Below are 16,886 nucleotides of genomic sequence, written 5' to 3' on the forward strand. Positions count from 1 at the left end.
CAACTCACCCCCTTGCTGACAGTCGGGCATGCGGGAGCTCTTCCACGATGTGAATTGGCAAACTCAAAAACGCCATGCAAGCATACAAGGTGTTTCTGGAAGCATCACCTGGCTTCGATCAAGAATTGATTTGGCATGCTCACCGCTTGCTTCCCGGCCACTCGAGCTGGACAGACGAATAGAGAGTCGCACCTAGAATTCTCCAGCTCACATGGCATGACTGTCATGCATCTCGGGTGATCATCTCACTCTGAAAGACAGCAAAGTCATTGGACACTGTGACTGACGGCACCAATGGCTCAGCTCAGAGGTGGCGGCTTCACTGGGTAGGACTTAATTACTATCATCTCATCATCACACCACTGTGTCTGTTGATAATGTTGCATCGACGCTGCCCTCTTCAGGCCGCCATTGCCAGGTGAGAATGGTCGCCGCTTAATCACCCATCCTTAGCAAATCAGCTGGCAGCCAAGTCATCCGGCAACTGCCCCTTTGGGATCAGCTTAGTCTGGGCCCGTGGGACTACAGTAAGGACTGTTGACGATTGTTGGTCGCTCTTATGCGTGGGGGATCAGACGGAGCATTTGGGTTTCACAGCGGCTGACTTCGTATGCGGTTGCCGTCGGTTAGGGAATCCTGATGCGGACAGTGACTCTAAGTTCTGCATTCCAGTTATATAAGAGGGGGTTGGTTGGTTGGTTGAAGTCACCGTCCGAGGGTATTCTGCCTTCCCATCATATCGGCCTGGTTGCTTTGGATGCTTGTCAGGGTGGCGCCAGCACTGGATCGCTTATCCGGCGAGGGTCTCCTCACATGAGATATTTGTCTCATAAGCCGGCAGGAATAGATCAAATAAGCATCCCCCGAAGGACAAAAAGGCTTGCCTTCTGGTCCAATCTGCACAGATGTATGCAGGATCCGATCAGCCTTCCGGCCACCGTGGAGACACACCCCGACTCCGGGCCGCTTGCGAGAATTGCAGACAATCAAAGGTGAAATGCAACCTTTCTGGAAAGAGTACCTGCATCCGGTGTCTTCGTCACGGGCTCCCTTGTCGATATCGACTCGCCAATCGGTCAGGAAAACCCAAGGGCAGTAAGAACAGAGCCACGTTGAAGAAGCTGGGACAACTGCCGGACGAGAAGCCTGTATTACGTGCTTTGAAGGGAAAGCATAACCCAGACACCGTCATGGACAACCATAGTCGCTCGACATGCGAAAGGACTCGAGTGCTTCAGAGCAATGAGGAAAACGTGTGTTGCAATCTGGTGGATGGGTCGGATAGAATGCTAACAAACTTCGCACAGTTCCACGAGAGCCCTAGTAGCCAGGACACCAACCTCACGGCTGACGCGTCCACATCCGTGTTCGCATATTCTTCCTTTCAAAAACCGCTGCCACCTGCAGATACAGTATATATGCAAGCGTCTATGTCACCGACGTTTCTTCAAAAGGAGTTCATCACCAAAGGCCTCACGAGCTGTCCCCTCGCAGTCCACATTCCCGATGCACCGCAACCGACGTGTGCATGTGGAGGAACAGTGGTGTTTCATATGAACCAGCTGAGGGACATGATGGCCAACGCCGGCCAGCTGCGACTCGATCAGATGCTGCAGGGAATCAAGGTAGCTCTGTCCGTCTGCCAAGGATTCCTGCAATGCAGAAATTGCCCAAAAGACAGCACTAGTCTGCTGTTACCTATCTCTACGGTAGACTTTACACTGCAATTATTCGAATACTGGATATCGTACGGGCTGGCGGCGCAGCATTCAGTGGGAGCCGAGAGTGCAAGGACGAGATATGGAGACTATGAACTGTGTTCGGAGGAAAGTTGGTGGATCAGTCGCTTCCTGCTCCGTGCGCGACTCGTCCAGTGCAAGGAGATGTTTGCTGTACTGCAGGAGGCGATCGATGCCTGCCTCGGATCACCCTCCGGTCATCTCGGGCAAGGGTGGTTGTACGATGAGAACCGCGGCGGCAGCTGTCTCAATCAGATTCTTCGGGGGTACGAAGCAACTGTGGAAGCTTTCTTGCGTTGTTTATCGGGTAATGATGTATGACATACTTAAATTTATACTCGTCCGTAGTCTACTTGAACGAGATTTCGACTGTTGCCGTGATGTAGTAGTACTGTAGTTCCCATAAGCAGGACGGCTCTCGGCTTTGACGGGCCTCGGCAATTACCCGCTATACTCTCCCCTCACGAATCAATATAAGCTACCAGCACCTCGTTCTATATTTCAGAAAAACATCTGCTTGCAATTCAATTCAATTCAATTCAATTCAATCCATATACAAAGTAAAGTAGAATCCAAAACCAACATGGCCGCCCGCCTCGCCCAGGTCAACGCCCACCTCAACTACCCAGCCGGCCTCCTCGCAGGCAAAGTCGCCATCATCACCGGCTCAGGCCAGGGCATCGGCGCCGAAGCAGCCCGGCTCTTCGCCAACGAAGGCGCAAAGGTCATCGTCGCTGATATTGACGCTGGTGTGTGTCCATCCCGCTGCACTTGAAGATCAGTAACTAACACCCCACAGAAAAAGCCACCGCCGTCGCCAACGCCATCAACGCCGCTGGCGCAGGACGCGCCCTCGCCGTCGTAGGCGATATCCTCGACGACGCCTATATCAAGGATCTCGTCTCCAAGGCGGCGGACTTCGGCAACGGGAAGATCCATATCCTCGTGAATAATGCGGGGTTTACCTGGGATGGGGTGATTCATAAGGTTTGTTTTGCATCTCTCTCCCTTGCGCTTTTCGCTTTGAGCTATGAGCTAGTTACGAATGTTTCGCTGACGGAGTAGATTACCGATAAACAATGGGACACGATGCTGGCGGTGCACAACACTGCGCCGTTCAAGCTGATTCGGGCTGCGGCGCCGTATTTCCGGGTGAAGGATGGGGAGGACCGGGTGATTATCAATATTAGTTCTACGAGTGGGATTCACGGGAATGCGTACGTCTCCATCTTCCCTTCATCCTAGGGACATAGTATAGTGGGATACTGATGATGCTACAGAGGACAAGCCAACTACGCGCTCGCCAAAGCCGGGCTGGTCGGACTGACCAAGACAATCACAAAGGAATGGGGTCCGGCGTATGGGGTGCGGGCCAACACGATTGCGTTTGGGTTCGTCAAGACGCGGTTGACGGCTGCGAAGGAAGAAGGCGCGTTCATCACCACGCCTGACGGGACCAAGGTTGCGCTGGGGATCCCCGGGAAGCAGCTGGCTGGGCGCAAGGGGGACGAGAAGCAGGCGTATCCGGATATTCCACTGGGGCGGCCGGCGAGTCCCGAGGAGGCGGCCCGGGCGATTCTGGGGGTTTGCAGTCCTTACTTTTCGTATGTGAGTGGGGAGACAATCCGGGTGACGGGAGGCCGTAATACGTGATCATGCTTGGTTGCATTGCTTGGGTTCGTACAGATATACTACGGAGTACAGTGTGATATCAAATCATGTCGAGTTATATACATATCCAGACCGCTTAGTGAGTAGCCATGCTGCAGTTCATGAGCGTCTTGACGTGGCAGGCGCAGCAAATAGAGACAAAACCAATGTGCTCCGTACTCCGTCTAGTTCCACGTCAGCCTATGTGTGCACAGCAGTCACTTGGTTGGCACGATGCTGACGGACGGCGCCGACAAGGCACACTGGCCACAGCCTAGCTGATGAGCGGCTTCGGTGTGCTCGATATAGAGCGCAGAGCGTAGGACAGGAAGCGTCGTGCAGGACGTATACAGAAGTGAGAATGGAGGGAAAGTCGTTGTCAAAAGTCTATTGTATATGTGTATTGATTCCAAAATGGACGAGCCTGATCGGCTAATGAACCTTGCACAATCTTACACACACGTAAGAATCGAACCTATCCTCCAGTCCAGCGGAGACATATCTCCAAACCTCGCAAGTCGCTCTAACCAAGCGAATTAAACAAATCACTATTTCCTCCCAATGCTTCCGTGGTATATCCATGCCACTGCCGTCGTCCATAATAGACCATGGCAAAAATGAACAAGGTGAAAAGCAGTACAGGCAATGCTTCTCTGATCCGGGGTATTTCTTTTCTTTCAGAAAAATGCTCTTCAAGCCCAACACCACAACACCAAACCAGTCACATGAAACATAGAATCCGACCAGATATCAAATAACCCAAAGATCCACCCGTAAATAGTAACATATTAATTAAGACAAAACAGTGTGCAGAGAAGAGGTCCCGGAACTCAGCGGATGCTGTGCTGACTGGCGGTTAACCAGATAATCCAGGCGGAGGTCACCCAGGAGTCCAGGGAAAAAAAATGATTCAACATTAAGGCGTATGTCCAGAAGAAGGGGGAATGATGTAAAAAGAAGCCGAATGAAAACTGGGGCCGTATAAAATGTTGTGGGAATCCAGTTCCTGATGTTGAATAGATGGCGTAAATCGTTAAGTTTGCATTAATTAGGTTTTGTCCACTTTCTTCCACCCTAGCAGACGCATAATGCCTGATGGCCCGGCTGCTGGATAACAATGGCCTCCGAGATGTCCTTGCATGTCAGGGAGTCCATACAAAGGTCGCCTTGACAGTCCGTCTCCGGCTCATACTCCACGGAAGACATCGACGGAACGCTGTCCATATCGGTAAATACTTCCGTGTAGCAAGAGCTATCGGATGCGGCAGACTCGGAGTAATTTGAGTAGTGAGACGAATCGGAAGAGGATGTCGATGGCTGCGTGTTGAAAGTATGCACAGGGACAGACACAGGGACCTGTGGCCCACTGATGACGTCGTAAGACAGGGGTCCATGAGGAGCAACCCAGGGGGTCACTGGGTTGAGAGTGAATTGAGGGCAATCCAGGATCAACTGACGAAGCTCCGGGATGGTAATTCTCTTAGAGGGGTCGCACTCGAATATGCGGCTCAAGATGCAAACCAGGTCATCTGACAAGGGCAGAATGGACTTGAGGAAGTAAGGATCCTTGAGATAGGCCCGGAATGTGGAGTCCTCGATCGAGGCACGTTTCCATGGGTTGCGCCCGCAAGTGAGGTTAACCAAAATCACTCCCAGGCTCCACACATCATTGGGGGCCGACGCATAGCAAGACAATGGTCGGGGATTCGGTTGCTGGCATTCTTCAAATATTCAAGTCAGCCGAATGAACGCAATAAGAAGAGGGCAAGTAAAATTACCTGGAGACATGTAGAATGTGGAACCGCAACCGAAGTCCGAGGTGAAATAATCCGTGGTAGCAAGGCCAAAGTCGGCCAGTTTGACCGTCAGGCCCTGATCGGTCACCAAGATGTTCTCCGGCTTGAGGTCCCGGTGGTAAATTCCTAAGGAGTGGCAATACTGGACGGCATCCAGGATCTGGAGAAAGACGCGTTTGACCAAGGGATCGTTGCCCACAAAGTTGCCCTTTTCGGTGATGCTGGAGAACAGATCACCCTCGGGGCAGAATTCGATGACCACATAGGTACAGTCGACGGAATCCATTATACGAACCAGGGAAACCACATTGGGATGTTGGCTAGCCAAATGGTGGAGTTTGATCTCGCGCTGCTGGAACTTGAGCTGCCGGGCATCAAGTCCGACCTTGTTCAGTGCTTTGACGGCATACACCACATTGGTGTGGATGTCGACGGCGGTGTAGACAACGCCGTACGCACCAACTCCAAGAATGCCTGTCAGTTCCAGCCGGTTGGCTAGAAGGTATCCCAGGCGGTCTTCCGGAGCATAAACACGGGAGGTGGGAGAAGGCGGAGGAGTTGGAAGCATGGGGGGATACATGCCGAAGGGATTTGGGGAGAGCATTAAGGGCAGATGTGATATAGAGGCGAGACTGGAAAGGATGCACAGGGATATGCTGCCTTCCAGCAAGGTAAGATGATTTGTAGTGGATAGTCCGACTGATGGGAGACTCCTTAATGGAAAGATCCAAATCCAAACGGCCTGGTGGTAGCGGTGATATCCAAAAGGGAGAGTCGTTCAAGACACAAGGGATATTTATTTTCGACTCAGGTATCCATTGGAAGAAGCAAGATGGTTCCAAGTCTAATCCAAAATCCTAGGGAATGGCCTGTAAAGGAAGATGTCGTTGGTGGCTTGTTGTTGCGGTAGTAATAGATGTTGGTTGTATGATTGTTGGTGTTGCACTGCCTTATGGAGATGCGGCGTCCAGAACCCACAGGGAGACTGGGGGTCCGATGATGTTGGGGGTCGTGGAAGAGATGTTGGAGGATTATATCAATGGTCGACTGTTTAAAGAAGAGAGCTGTCTTGAAGAAGAGAAGATATATCCAAAAATAATATAACAAAAAGGCAGAAAGGAAAAGGAATACAGCAGGAAAAGAGTCCACGCAAATCAGACGACGAAATGGAGATGATGATGATGATGAAGGAAGTACGGAGTAAGTATAAGGGGAAAGAAGGGATATGATTTATGATGATCAGAAGGAGGCGATAGGGGACGGCGGAGGAGGCGAGAATAATAATAATAATAATAATAATAATAATGGGAAAACGGAAAAAGTAAGTAATAATAATGATCAATAATAATAATACACTAGCATAGAGTAGGTAGCGCTAAACGGGTGGAAATAACACTACTTATTTAGATATGAGCACGGAGTGGACAAGGCGCAGACTCAGGCTCAGGCTACAAGCTACACGGCCTCGTGGCCTGGACAAAATGTTATGGGGGTCAATAGTCGGTTAGTTAGTCACAGATTAGAAGTAGCCACCCATCCTTCTTCCCCTAAGAGAAATGGAATCTTCGATCCAACAGCCAAAGCCCACCCGTGGACCGTAACCAACCACCGCCGCTAAGTTTAGATAACGACTAATAATAATCGTAGATAATCGCAGGCGACGTGTTAGCTAGAGCAAAAATAATACGACCAGAAAGAAAAGGCAAAATAAATCAACCAACGTAATGGGGCAGTTACATTAAGCGCAGGGCAAACAACGAGCGCGGATTGGAAGGGGTGACTGGAGCTGTGGGGATTTGCCCCCACCAGACTAAATATGTATGATGCTTACACTAGGCGGTTTAGGGTCCAGCTTCAAGAAGGCAAGGAAGGGGGTGGGAGCAATCAGGGAGCAATCAGGGAGCAATCAACTGTCTAGTAATCTTGGTGCTGAGTACGAGGTCGGTAGGTAGTCTAAACAGGTAACTATCAGCCTGAGTCCGGTATTGGAACCGACCAGTCCGCGTCTCTCCTTCAGCACCAACAGAAGGCAAATCTGGTTCATGGAAGCATCCAGCCGAAAAGGACTGCAACTGCTTATCCCAGTTCAACTCTAGGTCAGTCCCAACGGCTACGTAGGTGAATTAGACTAGTAGTATTTCCAAGTTTCAAGATCTTGGTTCTGAAGCACAAGTGCTACGAAACATTTGCCAGGGAGGCAAATAATTGTGTCTCAAATGTGCACAAGTGCGTGGAGAGATCCAGAGATCAGCTCCAAACGATGATGTCCTCAGGCGTCACAAGGTCATAACTGAACCTCTCTGTCATATCGGTTACCTCCACCTTAGGCTGGTAGCTAGGTACCGTACCTAGGTTGGGAGTTGGCTGCACCTATCAAGTCCGATAGTTCTCGCATGATAGGCTGAGATCAGAGAGGCTAGCCTCCGTCTGGATCCGAACGATGGCAACAACACCGGTTGCCGTGGCTGTACAAACTCCAGAACCACAAGAAGGAAGGACTCGATCCGCAGATCCTTTGATTATTTGCTGTTGGTCTGGGAAATCCTGATGGAGGCGGTGAACGGTGTGACAGGTACACCTAAGCTATGCAGATAGTCCCACCCCATACCTGCAGTGGCGCAGTCTCATCATTGGCTGATTGCGGAACCCCACGGATGATGCATCCGCGCTGGGTATTGTGATTGGAGTATCTTCTGGCAGGATGGCGATGGCCCTGTTGCCTTGTCTTTTTTGCAAGTCATACGCAGGAGTATTCCTTGGGCGCTAAGAACAGAGCCTTGGCGATAGTCTCAAGGATTAAGCCTCAGGGAGGAGTTTCGAATAGGAGAATATTCATAAGGAGAGAATGGGGTCGACCCACTCTTTCATATTCATGATGATGAAGATAGCCTTATTTGATGATCCTGCTGCAGCCTAGATGGGTATGAGATACTCTTTTTGTGCCTATACATGAGCTTGGATGTACTACTCGAGTACTACGGTGTACGAACTTGCGGTGTTTGCCAGCTCAATTCCCCACAGTCACGGTCGCTATGGAAGACTGGACTCTGTTGAGCAGGTCTAGAGTCATTTAGAGTCACTTACGAAGTCAATCAAGATGGAAACTAGCGGAGTGAGAACGAGGAGATACCAAATCAAAAACCCCAAACACAAAACAACTCACATCCAGCCACTGGGGCCGCCCATGATCATCACTCAAAGCCAAGCAGGCATGTCCTCCTCCCGGGCAGGGATCCTCCGTACTCGGATATGATATGCGCTCATAAAAATAGGACAATTACACAACTATCTGGTTGAATGTCGTGGTGGCCAATTCTAAAGTCTTTGAAGGACAGATACAGCAGGTAGTGGGATGATGATGTACGAGACTACGTACCTTATGGACTAGGCTAGGTATCAATCAACCTTCCACACACACGCACACACCGTCTCTTTCCGTCCCGATCAACAACAACAACAAAAGTCTAAGTCTAAGACCCCAGCATGCTGAAACCTTGTTCCTCCTGGTTGAGACGGATCTGGTCCAAGTGGCACAGAGCACCAGTTAGTTACTGTAGATAGATATGGTAGGAAGGAAGGTAATGGTAAAGTGAGGCAATCATGGAGGGCCGCCTTGACCAATGATTAGCCCAGTTCGTCCGCTTCGAGAACGCCCAACCCCAGCGAATGACAGCCATCAGAGTCGATGATTGGCTCTTTTGTTGCCACGTTTGCTGTCCGAGAGTTTGCTGGTGGAGACGCCCAGATCGGAGGAGTGGAGCACATTGGCTGTGCTATGCTAGAGTCCACCTGGTCGCATAACTTGTCAAAGCAAGGCGTCCATTCCGTGTCTGACAGTCTGCACGGAATATGAGAATGATCAAGCTGCTGTACAGAGTACGGGCCACGGAGTATTAAACCAGCTGGTGCACAATGGCCCCCTCATTGGAACCAGGGGATATACAGCGCCGCAAAAAGGAAGGGTCATAGGAGCACCATCCTTTGTGTGCGGCGTGTAGGCGTTTTGGTTGCCGGAAGCTTGCCTGGCGGTCGAGGTAGGCTCGTGTGACAGGTCTTGAAGCATCTGGCACAATGACTATCTACCACTTTGCGACTCTACGTAGGAACTGGTTTTCCTGGCTTCCATTGGCTATCAGAGTATTCAAGGATATCAGTTACATCTGTCTGAACATTCTGTCGGGCTACATATCGAGGAGCAGACCTGCCAATGAATCAGTCCGCAACCATGCCATTTTGTGGACTTGAATGGAAGGGGATATTAAGAGAAATGATGCAAGACTTATCTCCCTAAGTCGAAGACGAGATGAGGGGGTGGAGTTGAAACGAATCTACCCTGTTTTGATATGAAGGGCAAGGATCTCTACCGTTATTGCCATTAATAGCGGAAGTCATCTATACACCCAGACAATCTGATACATCGCTAAGACCAACTACCGACCACCATCCTATCAATACAAAGCAACAATGTACCCCAGACGATCATGCATCACACTCTACTCTATACATGCATACTTGTCTCATAGGTAACCTGTACAGTGTCGACCTGTAGATCTAGGGCCAGACCTAGTACATGCCAGGTAGTCTATTCCTCAGAGATTCCCCCTATGGCAACATCAACCCAGCAGCAAGGGCTACATAGAATATCACCAGTCCTCATGCTGTCTATCTGATCATCTTCATACTCGCAATAATTCATCATCCACTGGAGACTACGGCGGCATCATCCCCGCAAACCCACTGCATCCGTCTACTAGTGTATGTACTCAGTACTCTATATATTCTCCGCACTCTATAAGACGTACTTGTGGTTTGCTAAGTATATCCCTTGCTTTGCCTCCACTGTCAACGGCTACCAGACGTCATTGCCTGTTGCCTTTTCTGGAAATGACTCTCTTCATCAACTACTTCCCAGATAGTACAATAGGCGATGGAGATCGAGATAGACAACTGTGCCGCGTGGATCGATCCTTCGATCGTCTTGGTGTCTGATGCTGTGTGCCCGTTGTTTGCCACCGCCTCCCAATTATCATTGTTTCAATGTCATCATCATTCCTCCGATGCCTTACCAAATCGGATGGAATTCATCTTGCCCTCGCCGTCGTCCATCCTGGGAAGCGACAGGTAGGTATGCTTCGTGGTTGGCCAGTCTATCTCTCCTATCCTCATGATCTACATATTTTCCTGGAGTTTGTGGCCAAATGTATTGGCAATCAGTGGCAATGGGCAAGACCACGGTGCTGCCTGATCGTTGTCTAGGGTTGAGCTCTCCCCCTTATTCCCACCCCGTAAATCGTAACGGCTACCGAACCTACTGTGTAGACTGATCGTTCGATCATAGTACTCTCATTCGATGATCAGGTATGATCGGGATATTCCATTCAATGGGCATGCCTGAATAGAAGCCTACTGACGCCAAATTCTGCCAGAAATACCAAGTAGTATATACAATCACGTAATAGTATGTTCGCAGTTGTGACACCCCCAACGCCGCTGCCTATGCCTTGGGCCGCGCAATGAACGGATGCCTCAACGCTTCAGCCGGTGTGCACCGCTTCTCCGGGTTGAGACTCAGGCAGCGGTCCAACAGATCCACAAACAACGCCAGTTCCTTTGCCTCACCATCCGTCATTCCTTTGGCGTTTTTGCCCATCAACCTGGTCCTAAGGTCACGCGTGGGTTTCTTGAAGTCGAGGACTTTCGTAACCAGACGTCCTGTAATCTTATCCTCTTCCGTGCTGTGGAAATTGAGCATATCATCAAAATGCTGGTGGGTCAAGGTCCCTTTCCGGAGAAGTTTGGGAGGGTATTTGCCACGGCATTCCATGATCGAGCGTAGCATCTGGTTGTTGTTTCGCCCGGTGAACAAGATCTTGCCTGTGTACAGTTCAAAGAGCGTACACCCGATCGACCAAACATCAATTGCATGGTCGTACGGGATCCCAAGGATGATTTCTGGGGCACGATAGAACCGACTGACCAGATACGGCGTGATCTCGTTCTCCGTGGCCGGTGAAGCCGATCCCAGGTCACACACCTTGAGCACGTTACGCTGCTCATTCACGAGCAGGTTGTCGGGCTTCAAGTCAGCATGAAGGATATTGCACTTTCGAAGCAGACTGAGTCCAAGGAAGATCTGCTGTGCATACGCTCGGATGGCGCGTAGGTTCAAGCCCACATCCCGTCCGAATTTCTTCAAGACCTCTCGTAGGTTCATGCTCAGATTCTCAAAGACCATGCACAGATGGCCCTTGTGGTCGAAATGTCGCTCAAAACGGATGACGTGCTTCTTATCCTCCGGGTCGGCCTCGCGAAGTTGCTCTAAGATGCCAATTTCTTTCAATCCTGCTTTCTTCATGGTGTCGTTCTGTCGGATGATCTTGATCGCTACAAGACCGCCGGTTTTGGCGTCTGTTGCGCGAACCACGGATGAAAACATTCCCTTGCCCAAATTCTGCTGGACATGGTATCGTCCATTGATCAACTCACCCAGCCGGACATTATAGTACCCTTCTGGATCGTCCCAGTTATCCATCATGCTGATGTCGAGCTCTTGCGGCTGAGGCACCGGCACGGCCGAGGCATGTGTAGGTTGCGTAGTTTCCTCCTTATCTTCCGCGAACATGTCATCGTCGTCCTCTGCGAACATATCATAAGGATCTTTCGCCTTGACTTCGGATTGCTGGGCTTGGGGGGCATCTGGCATCAGAACATCCTGCTTGGCGGTCTGCGTTTCGTCGTAGCGAGCCGAAGACATGTCTCCATTGGAGTCTCCTGCATCATGCTTCTGTCTTTCTGCTTTCATGTCAATAGTCGGATCGTAATCCGCCGCAGATGGCTCATCTTTATCTGCACCGTCCGTAGGTGCATCGTGATTAGCTATATCAGCATCATTTCCAAACTCTGGGAAAGAATCACCGGCGCTATCGTTGGGTGCTTCGGAAGCCGACCGTTGTGGAGAGACTATTGATAAAGCAGAATTAGTTCAAAAACGTTCAAACTATTCCTTGAGAGTACCTTGAGAGTAGGGAGAGAAAAACCCACCTGAGGCAGCATTACTGGATCGCATCGCATCCAAGCTCGGAGTTGGCGTAGATGACTCAGTATCAGCACCAATATGTGCTTGCAGACGCAGAGGCGTTGCTTGACCTCTATACTTTGCCTTGATAGCTTCGCGTCGTTTGCGGCGAGCTTCTAACCGAGCTGCCTCATCGAGCGCTTCAGCAGGTTCGTCTGCAGTGTCTTGACTTTCTTGTACTGAGGGCCCAGTTGCACTAGAGTCCGAGTCAGCGATGCATGAATCTCAAAAAAGGTACAGGGCAACTATACCTGTCTTCAACGCGTGAGGAAGGATGAGAAGGAAACTGCAGCACCTGATTCTTTCGAACTTCAGCATCTTGTCTAGAATCTTGAGCGACGACCGGAGGGTTCCCTCGCTCGCTCACTAACTGTTCAGTAGATGACCTTCGTCTTTCAGTATCGCGGGATGCCACGCTGCCCTCTCTATGAGAATCCCATTCGTCGCCCGAGTACTGTTTGGGTTTTCGTATTTCCCGGTAGGGTGATCGGCTTCGTGTCCGAGGTGGCTTATCCCCACGTCGATCATAGTCATCCGTGTATCGGAGACCACCACCGTAATAATCGTCTCGGTCATAATCGTGATAAGGTCTAGCGCGTACATGGGAAGTAGGGTTTCGATTATAATGTCTGTCATCGTTATGCCTGGGACCTCCGCGTCGAGATGGTTCGTTTCGATAACGACTCTCGTGAAAGTCATCCTCGCGCCGACGTTTCTGCCCTCGGTAGTCTCGATAGGGTGAGCGAGAGCGGGATCGCGATCGCGAACGCGACCAAGTCCTCGTCCTGGACCTCCGTTGGCGTGGCGATCTGCCTACAGATGCTGGAGACCTGAGGGCGGACGATGTACTGACTCTGGTTTGACGGTCAACGCTGGTGCCATTAAGAGGAAGTTGCGACGTAGTTGCCTTCGTCTCTGAACCTGATTCGATGATCTCACCCTCAGAAGGGGTCGATGGAGACCTCGACCTACGTGACGCCATTGCTAGAATGGAGCGTGCACGGGATTTTCAAACTTTCAAAGGGTCTGAGAATTTGATCGTGGCTTTCACGCGCAGCTTCAGAGAGAAGAGAGGAACAGAACTCCGGTCAGCAAAGTTGCTCCAGACAATCAGTTAATGGAGAGAGTGTATTGAGAAAGTCCAACCGGCTAGTGATGCCACGGCCTTTGCCAACTTGACTACCGTTTCGCACGAAGCATGTGCTTTTAACAAATTTCGCGTCAAGAGCACCCAGAGTCCTAAGATTCAGGCTGAAGAGAATGAGACGTTTAATAGCCTCTAAGGATGAAAAAAAACTACTGAAGAGATGTACAAGAGAGAATGAGACAGGATATGACGAAGTCTCAGTTGTTCCCTGGTGGCAGGCGGTGACTGACTGGTTTTGACCTTGGCTGTCTTGCTCGGGCGCTAGTGCCACCCCGCCCGCTGATAAGCATCTTTTTCCTCTCTTTTTCCTTAATTTTTTTTTTTTTTTTTTATCTACCCATTTCCCCACGTCGCAGCCATCTCCGTCTTTCATCTCGTTCTAGCGACAATTTTCATCTGTTTCTCCTTTTAAGACGTTCTACACAATGGGTGGTGCAAGCAGAGAAGGTATGCCGTCTCCCCCCCTGTGGATAATGCGATACAGTCAACTAACTCATCTGCTTCCCAGGCGGCAAGGCCAAACCCTTGAAGTCCGCCAAGAAGGAGAAGAAGGACCTCGATGAGGATGATCTCGCCTTTAAGGAGAGACAGAGAGCCGGTATGTTCCTCTTGTGTTCGCTGAGGCAAACTGGCCCGGCGCATTTGCTAACTCCTGTTGATGAACAATAGAGGCCAAGGCGAAGAAGGAGTTGTTGGAGAAGGCGAAAGGCAAAGGCCCGCTGAACACTGGCCAGCAGGGTATCAAGAAATCGGGAAAGAAATAAATTGTCTTCCCAATGATCTGCGAATCATCGTTATGATATACAACGAGCCATGATGATCTACGACCGCACCTGTGGCGCGCATCCATGTTGGCATTGATTATGCAACTTTTATTACCCGAGCATATTCACTTCTTGAGAAATAACCATTTGAAATCAATGCACGCCCATAATAGTCAAGGGAGCGCGCATCATTTGCTTTAATCAGCAGAATGTATGCCGATCCATAACGCGCAGGCAGAATACAACACCTGAACTTCGAGATCAGAAACTCTTATTACTACTAAATGGGTATCACTGGCGCCCCTCTCAATAATTGCAGGATAAATCCGAATGATCTGCCAGCAGTGTAACATTAGCGAGAAGAGCGAATCTCGCGACTTGAGTCCCGCCAATAAAAAGGGTATTCGCAGAACAGAAAGGGGTATGGCTCAACCAACACACATTCACAGGCGGTGTACTGGAAGTCAAAGGGAACATAAATCAGACAAGGCGACAATTTACCAACGAACGTCGAATCATAACAGTCGCAAGCAGAAATTCGAACCCGAAATTGACTGAAAGAAAGCTTTCAGCTGGTCACCCGCTTTACCCATAGACCGCTGTCTCCACCATACAAGTCTTGCTCGTCGCGTTTCTTCCAAAGTCTGAATAGTTTCATTCCAATCTCATGCTCCTCTCTCTTGATATCGGCTAATTCGTTGTTGAGACTGGCGACAGTCTTCTTGACCTCATCCCGAGCAGCCATGTCGTAAGCAATGGAGCTAGGCTGGATGACCTGGGTCAGTTCGTGAATAATTGTGTTAATGTTTGCCCTACGCCGTGCGAGGTTGTCCCTCCTTGCTTCCAGCATCTCAATGCGGTTTTGAGCTTGTTGTTCTGGTGGACAGGGGGGGAGGTCCTTGCCATTGTCAGCCTGGGACGGGGTTGGCTTCCTGGTTGGCTTCTTCCCCGGAGCCATGGCACTGGGAATGGGTCTTTTGCGGGACATGATTGAGGGCGCGTTCTCTGTAGACTGGGAAGCCGCATCGACGCTCTCACGACGACTAGGTGTAGGGCTATCGCTCTCCGTTGTGGCGCAAGTGGTTGCACTGAAGCGACTGACGGGTGCATGAGCCTGGTCTCCGGTGGACAGCTTCAACTCAGCGAGGGTGGCTTCCAGAGTGGGCCCTGGAATTTCGATACGGGGTGGAACATCGCTAGTCGCACTGATGGATGTTATCGGTTTCTTCGCAATTGATGGTTGCTGGCGACTTTTGCTAGGCTGGCGTTTGTCCGGTCCCAGGGTATTATCTGCGCCTCCAGTAATTGTTGTGACTACCGACGGGACGAAACCGAGGTATGAATAGTCTGGAGATGCACGGCCACTTTCCTTTGATCGATCGTTGTGATCGTTAGTCTTTGATTGATGGACACGTGATGACGATCTCTCCCTTGGCTTCTCCTGGATCGGATTTATCATTGCAGATCGCCCACTCGGACCCTTCCAAGGTTCACGCACTGCTAGAGAAAAAGGATTATCATTTTTTGGCGGTGACCGTTGCCGGCCCTCTGTGTTCTGTTCTTTTGAATGACCATGACCCTTGATCCATCTAGAAGCGGTGCTTGATCCCGTGTGTTGTGATCCAAAGGAGATATCTGTGGAAAGGTTGGGCGCGAATTTATCTGAGTGGCTTGTGGTTGGTGCATCGGAAAAACCATCCCATCGCGCTGTGCGATTCTGACTTGAGAGACCTTGCGTCGACGGTCTGTGGTCAGGTTGCGCAGAGCCCGCGCGCGTACGTGGGATTGGCAAATGGCTGGCGAACTTCGTGATGTTGTGTTCTCCGTTGGACGTCTGATTTGACTCAAACTCGAGAGAAGAGACACGTGAGCTACCTCGACTGTGATATGTGCGACCAATAGACATAGGCGAGTCCGGAGGTGAAATCTCTACACTCAGGTTTCCTGAGGCAGTTTCTGCGTCTTGATAAAACCTGCCATCGTTCTGATGGTCCAAGGTGACTGAGTGCTGGCGACTGTGATCGAACGTGTCCCGAGAATAAATGGACGAAGTAACACGATGACCTGAGTCGGGTCTATTCGCAGAAAAAGTCGAGTCTGAGGGATATCTGTGATTGTCAGCGGACGCTCCACCAGCCTGACAGCCACTTGCAATCTACACTTACTGTGGGACGAATGGTAGGCCTTTGGGCAGTTTCTCGCCCGTTCGAGCACCGGAACCCGAAGACTGGCACACGTTATCAACTGAAGAATCCTTGACTAGCTCAAGGGGTCACAATTACCGGTTTCCGCGAGCGATGAAATGACACCTTTCCCCACATTTTGACCGAAGTTTCAAGTACTCTGATTGATGGACTGATGATCAGTGTTCTCCCCGAAATAGGTATGATTCGGGTGATTCGCTTAGGTGAATCAGAGAAAAACGAGAGACCAGGGTTATTCACTATGACATACCTCTTATCTACAAAGCGAGAGAACAAGGAGTGAAGGCAACCAGCTTAGGGAAGGTAATCAGCCTGGTTTGACCGTACATTGACATGCCCGCATGTCACCGAACGAAAAAGGAGTCAATGCAGCTGGAGAAGGCTCGAGCAACTCCAATCAAGCTGGTAGGGAATGGAGTGTATCCAAGGAAATGCAAAGGAAGAAAGCAAGGAGTGACACAATATGGGAGAGCCCGAAAGAAAGACTGAGGGCGTAATCAGTCAAACCAAT

General features: G+C 50.3%; 6 protein-coding genes across 6 annotated transcripts; 3 read left to right on the forward strand and 3 right to left on the reverse strand.

The window, feature by feature from the left end:
• Positions 1–905: 905 nt before the first annotated feature.
• On the forward strand, positions 906–2,060 carry ALT_1729 (Zn(II)2Cys6 transcription factor domain-containing protein; the record flags this gene model as incomplete). The annotated part of the gene is made up of 2 exons (XM_033562096.2): positions 906–1,253; positions 1,308–2,060. 2 exons carry the CDS (start codon positions 906–908, stop codon positions 2,058–2,060), a joined length of 1,101 nt encoding a protein of 366 aa, XP_033417987.2.
• Positions 2,061–2,322: 262 nt separating this feature from the next.
• Positions 2,323–3,392, forward strand: ALT_1730 (SDR family NAD(P)-dependent oxidoreductase; the record flags this gene model as incomplete). The annotated part of the gene is made up of 4 exons (XM_033562095.2): positions 2,323–2,488; positions 2,539–2,726; positions 2,805–2,956; positions 3,020–3,392. 4 exons carry the CDS (start codon positions 2,323–2,325, stop codon positions 3,390–3,392), a joined length of 879 nt encoding a protein of 292 aa, XP_033417986.2.
• A 1,071-nt stretch (positions 3,393–4,463) lies between these two features.
• On the reverse strand, positions 4,464–5,789 carry ALT_1731 (serine/threonine-protein kinase; the record flags this gene model as incomplete). Its single annotated transcript, XM_033562094.2, has 2 exons — positions 4,464–5,110; positions 5,168–5,789. The coding sequence occupies 2 exons, from the start codon at positions 5,787–5,789 to the stop codon at positions 4,464–4,466; spliced, it is 1,269 nt and encodes a 422-aa protein (XP_033417985.1).
• A 4,890-nt stretch (positions 5,790–10,679) lies between these two features.
• ALT_1732 (putative serine/threonine protein kinase (Prp4)) lies at positions 10,680–13,242 on the reverse strand (the record flags this gene model as incomplete). The annotated part of the gene is made up of 5 exons (XM_089599207.1): positions 10,680–12,145; positions 12,227–12,456; positions 12,512–12,626; positions 12,716–13,073; positions 13,114–13,242. 5 exons carry the CDS (start codon positions 13,240–13,242, stop codon positions 10,680–10,682), a joined length of 2,298 nt encoding a protein of 765 aa, XP_089456353.1.
• A 590-nt stretch (positions 13,243–13,832) lies between these two features.
• On the forward strand, positions 13,833–14,171 carry ALT_1733 (translation machinery-associated protein 7; the record flags this gene model as incomplete). The annotated part of the gene is made up of 3 exons (XM_033562092.2): positions 13,833–13,854; positions 13,916–14,005; positions 14,077–14,171. The coding sequence occupies 3 exons, from the start codon at positions 13,833–13,835 to the stop codon at positions 14,169–14,171; spliced, it is 207 nt and encodes a 68-aa protein (XP_033417983.1).
• A 568-nt stretch (positions 14,172–14,739) lies between these two features.
• On the reverse strand, positions 14,740–16,492 carry ALT_1734 (uncharacterized protein; the record flags this gene model as incomplete). The annotated part of the gene is made up of 3 exons (XM_033562091.2): positions 14,740–16,279; positions 16,337–16,398; positions 16,454–16,492. The coding sequence occupies 3 exons, from the start codon at positions 16,490–16,492 to the stop codon at positions 14,740–14,742; spliced, it is 1,641 nt and encodes a 546-aa protein (XP_033417982.2).
• Positions 16,493–16,886: the final 394 nt, after the last annotated feature.

This window comes from Aspergillus lentulus (assembly GCF_001445615.1).
Source record: "Aspergillus lentulus DNA, contig: Alt04, strain: IFM 54703, whole genome shotgun sequence".
NCBI classification, from domain to species: Eukaryota; Fungi; Ascomycota; class Eurotiomycetes; order Eurotiales; family Aspergillaceae; genus Aspergillus; species Aspergillus lentulus.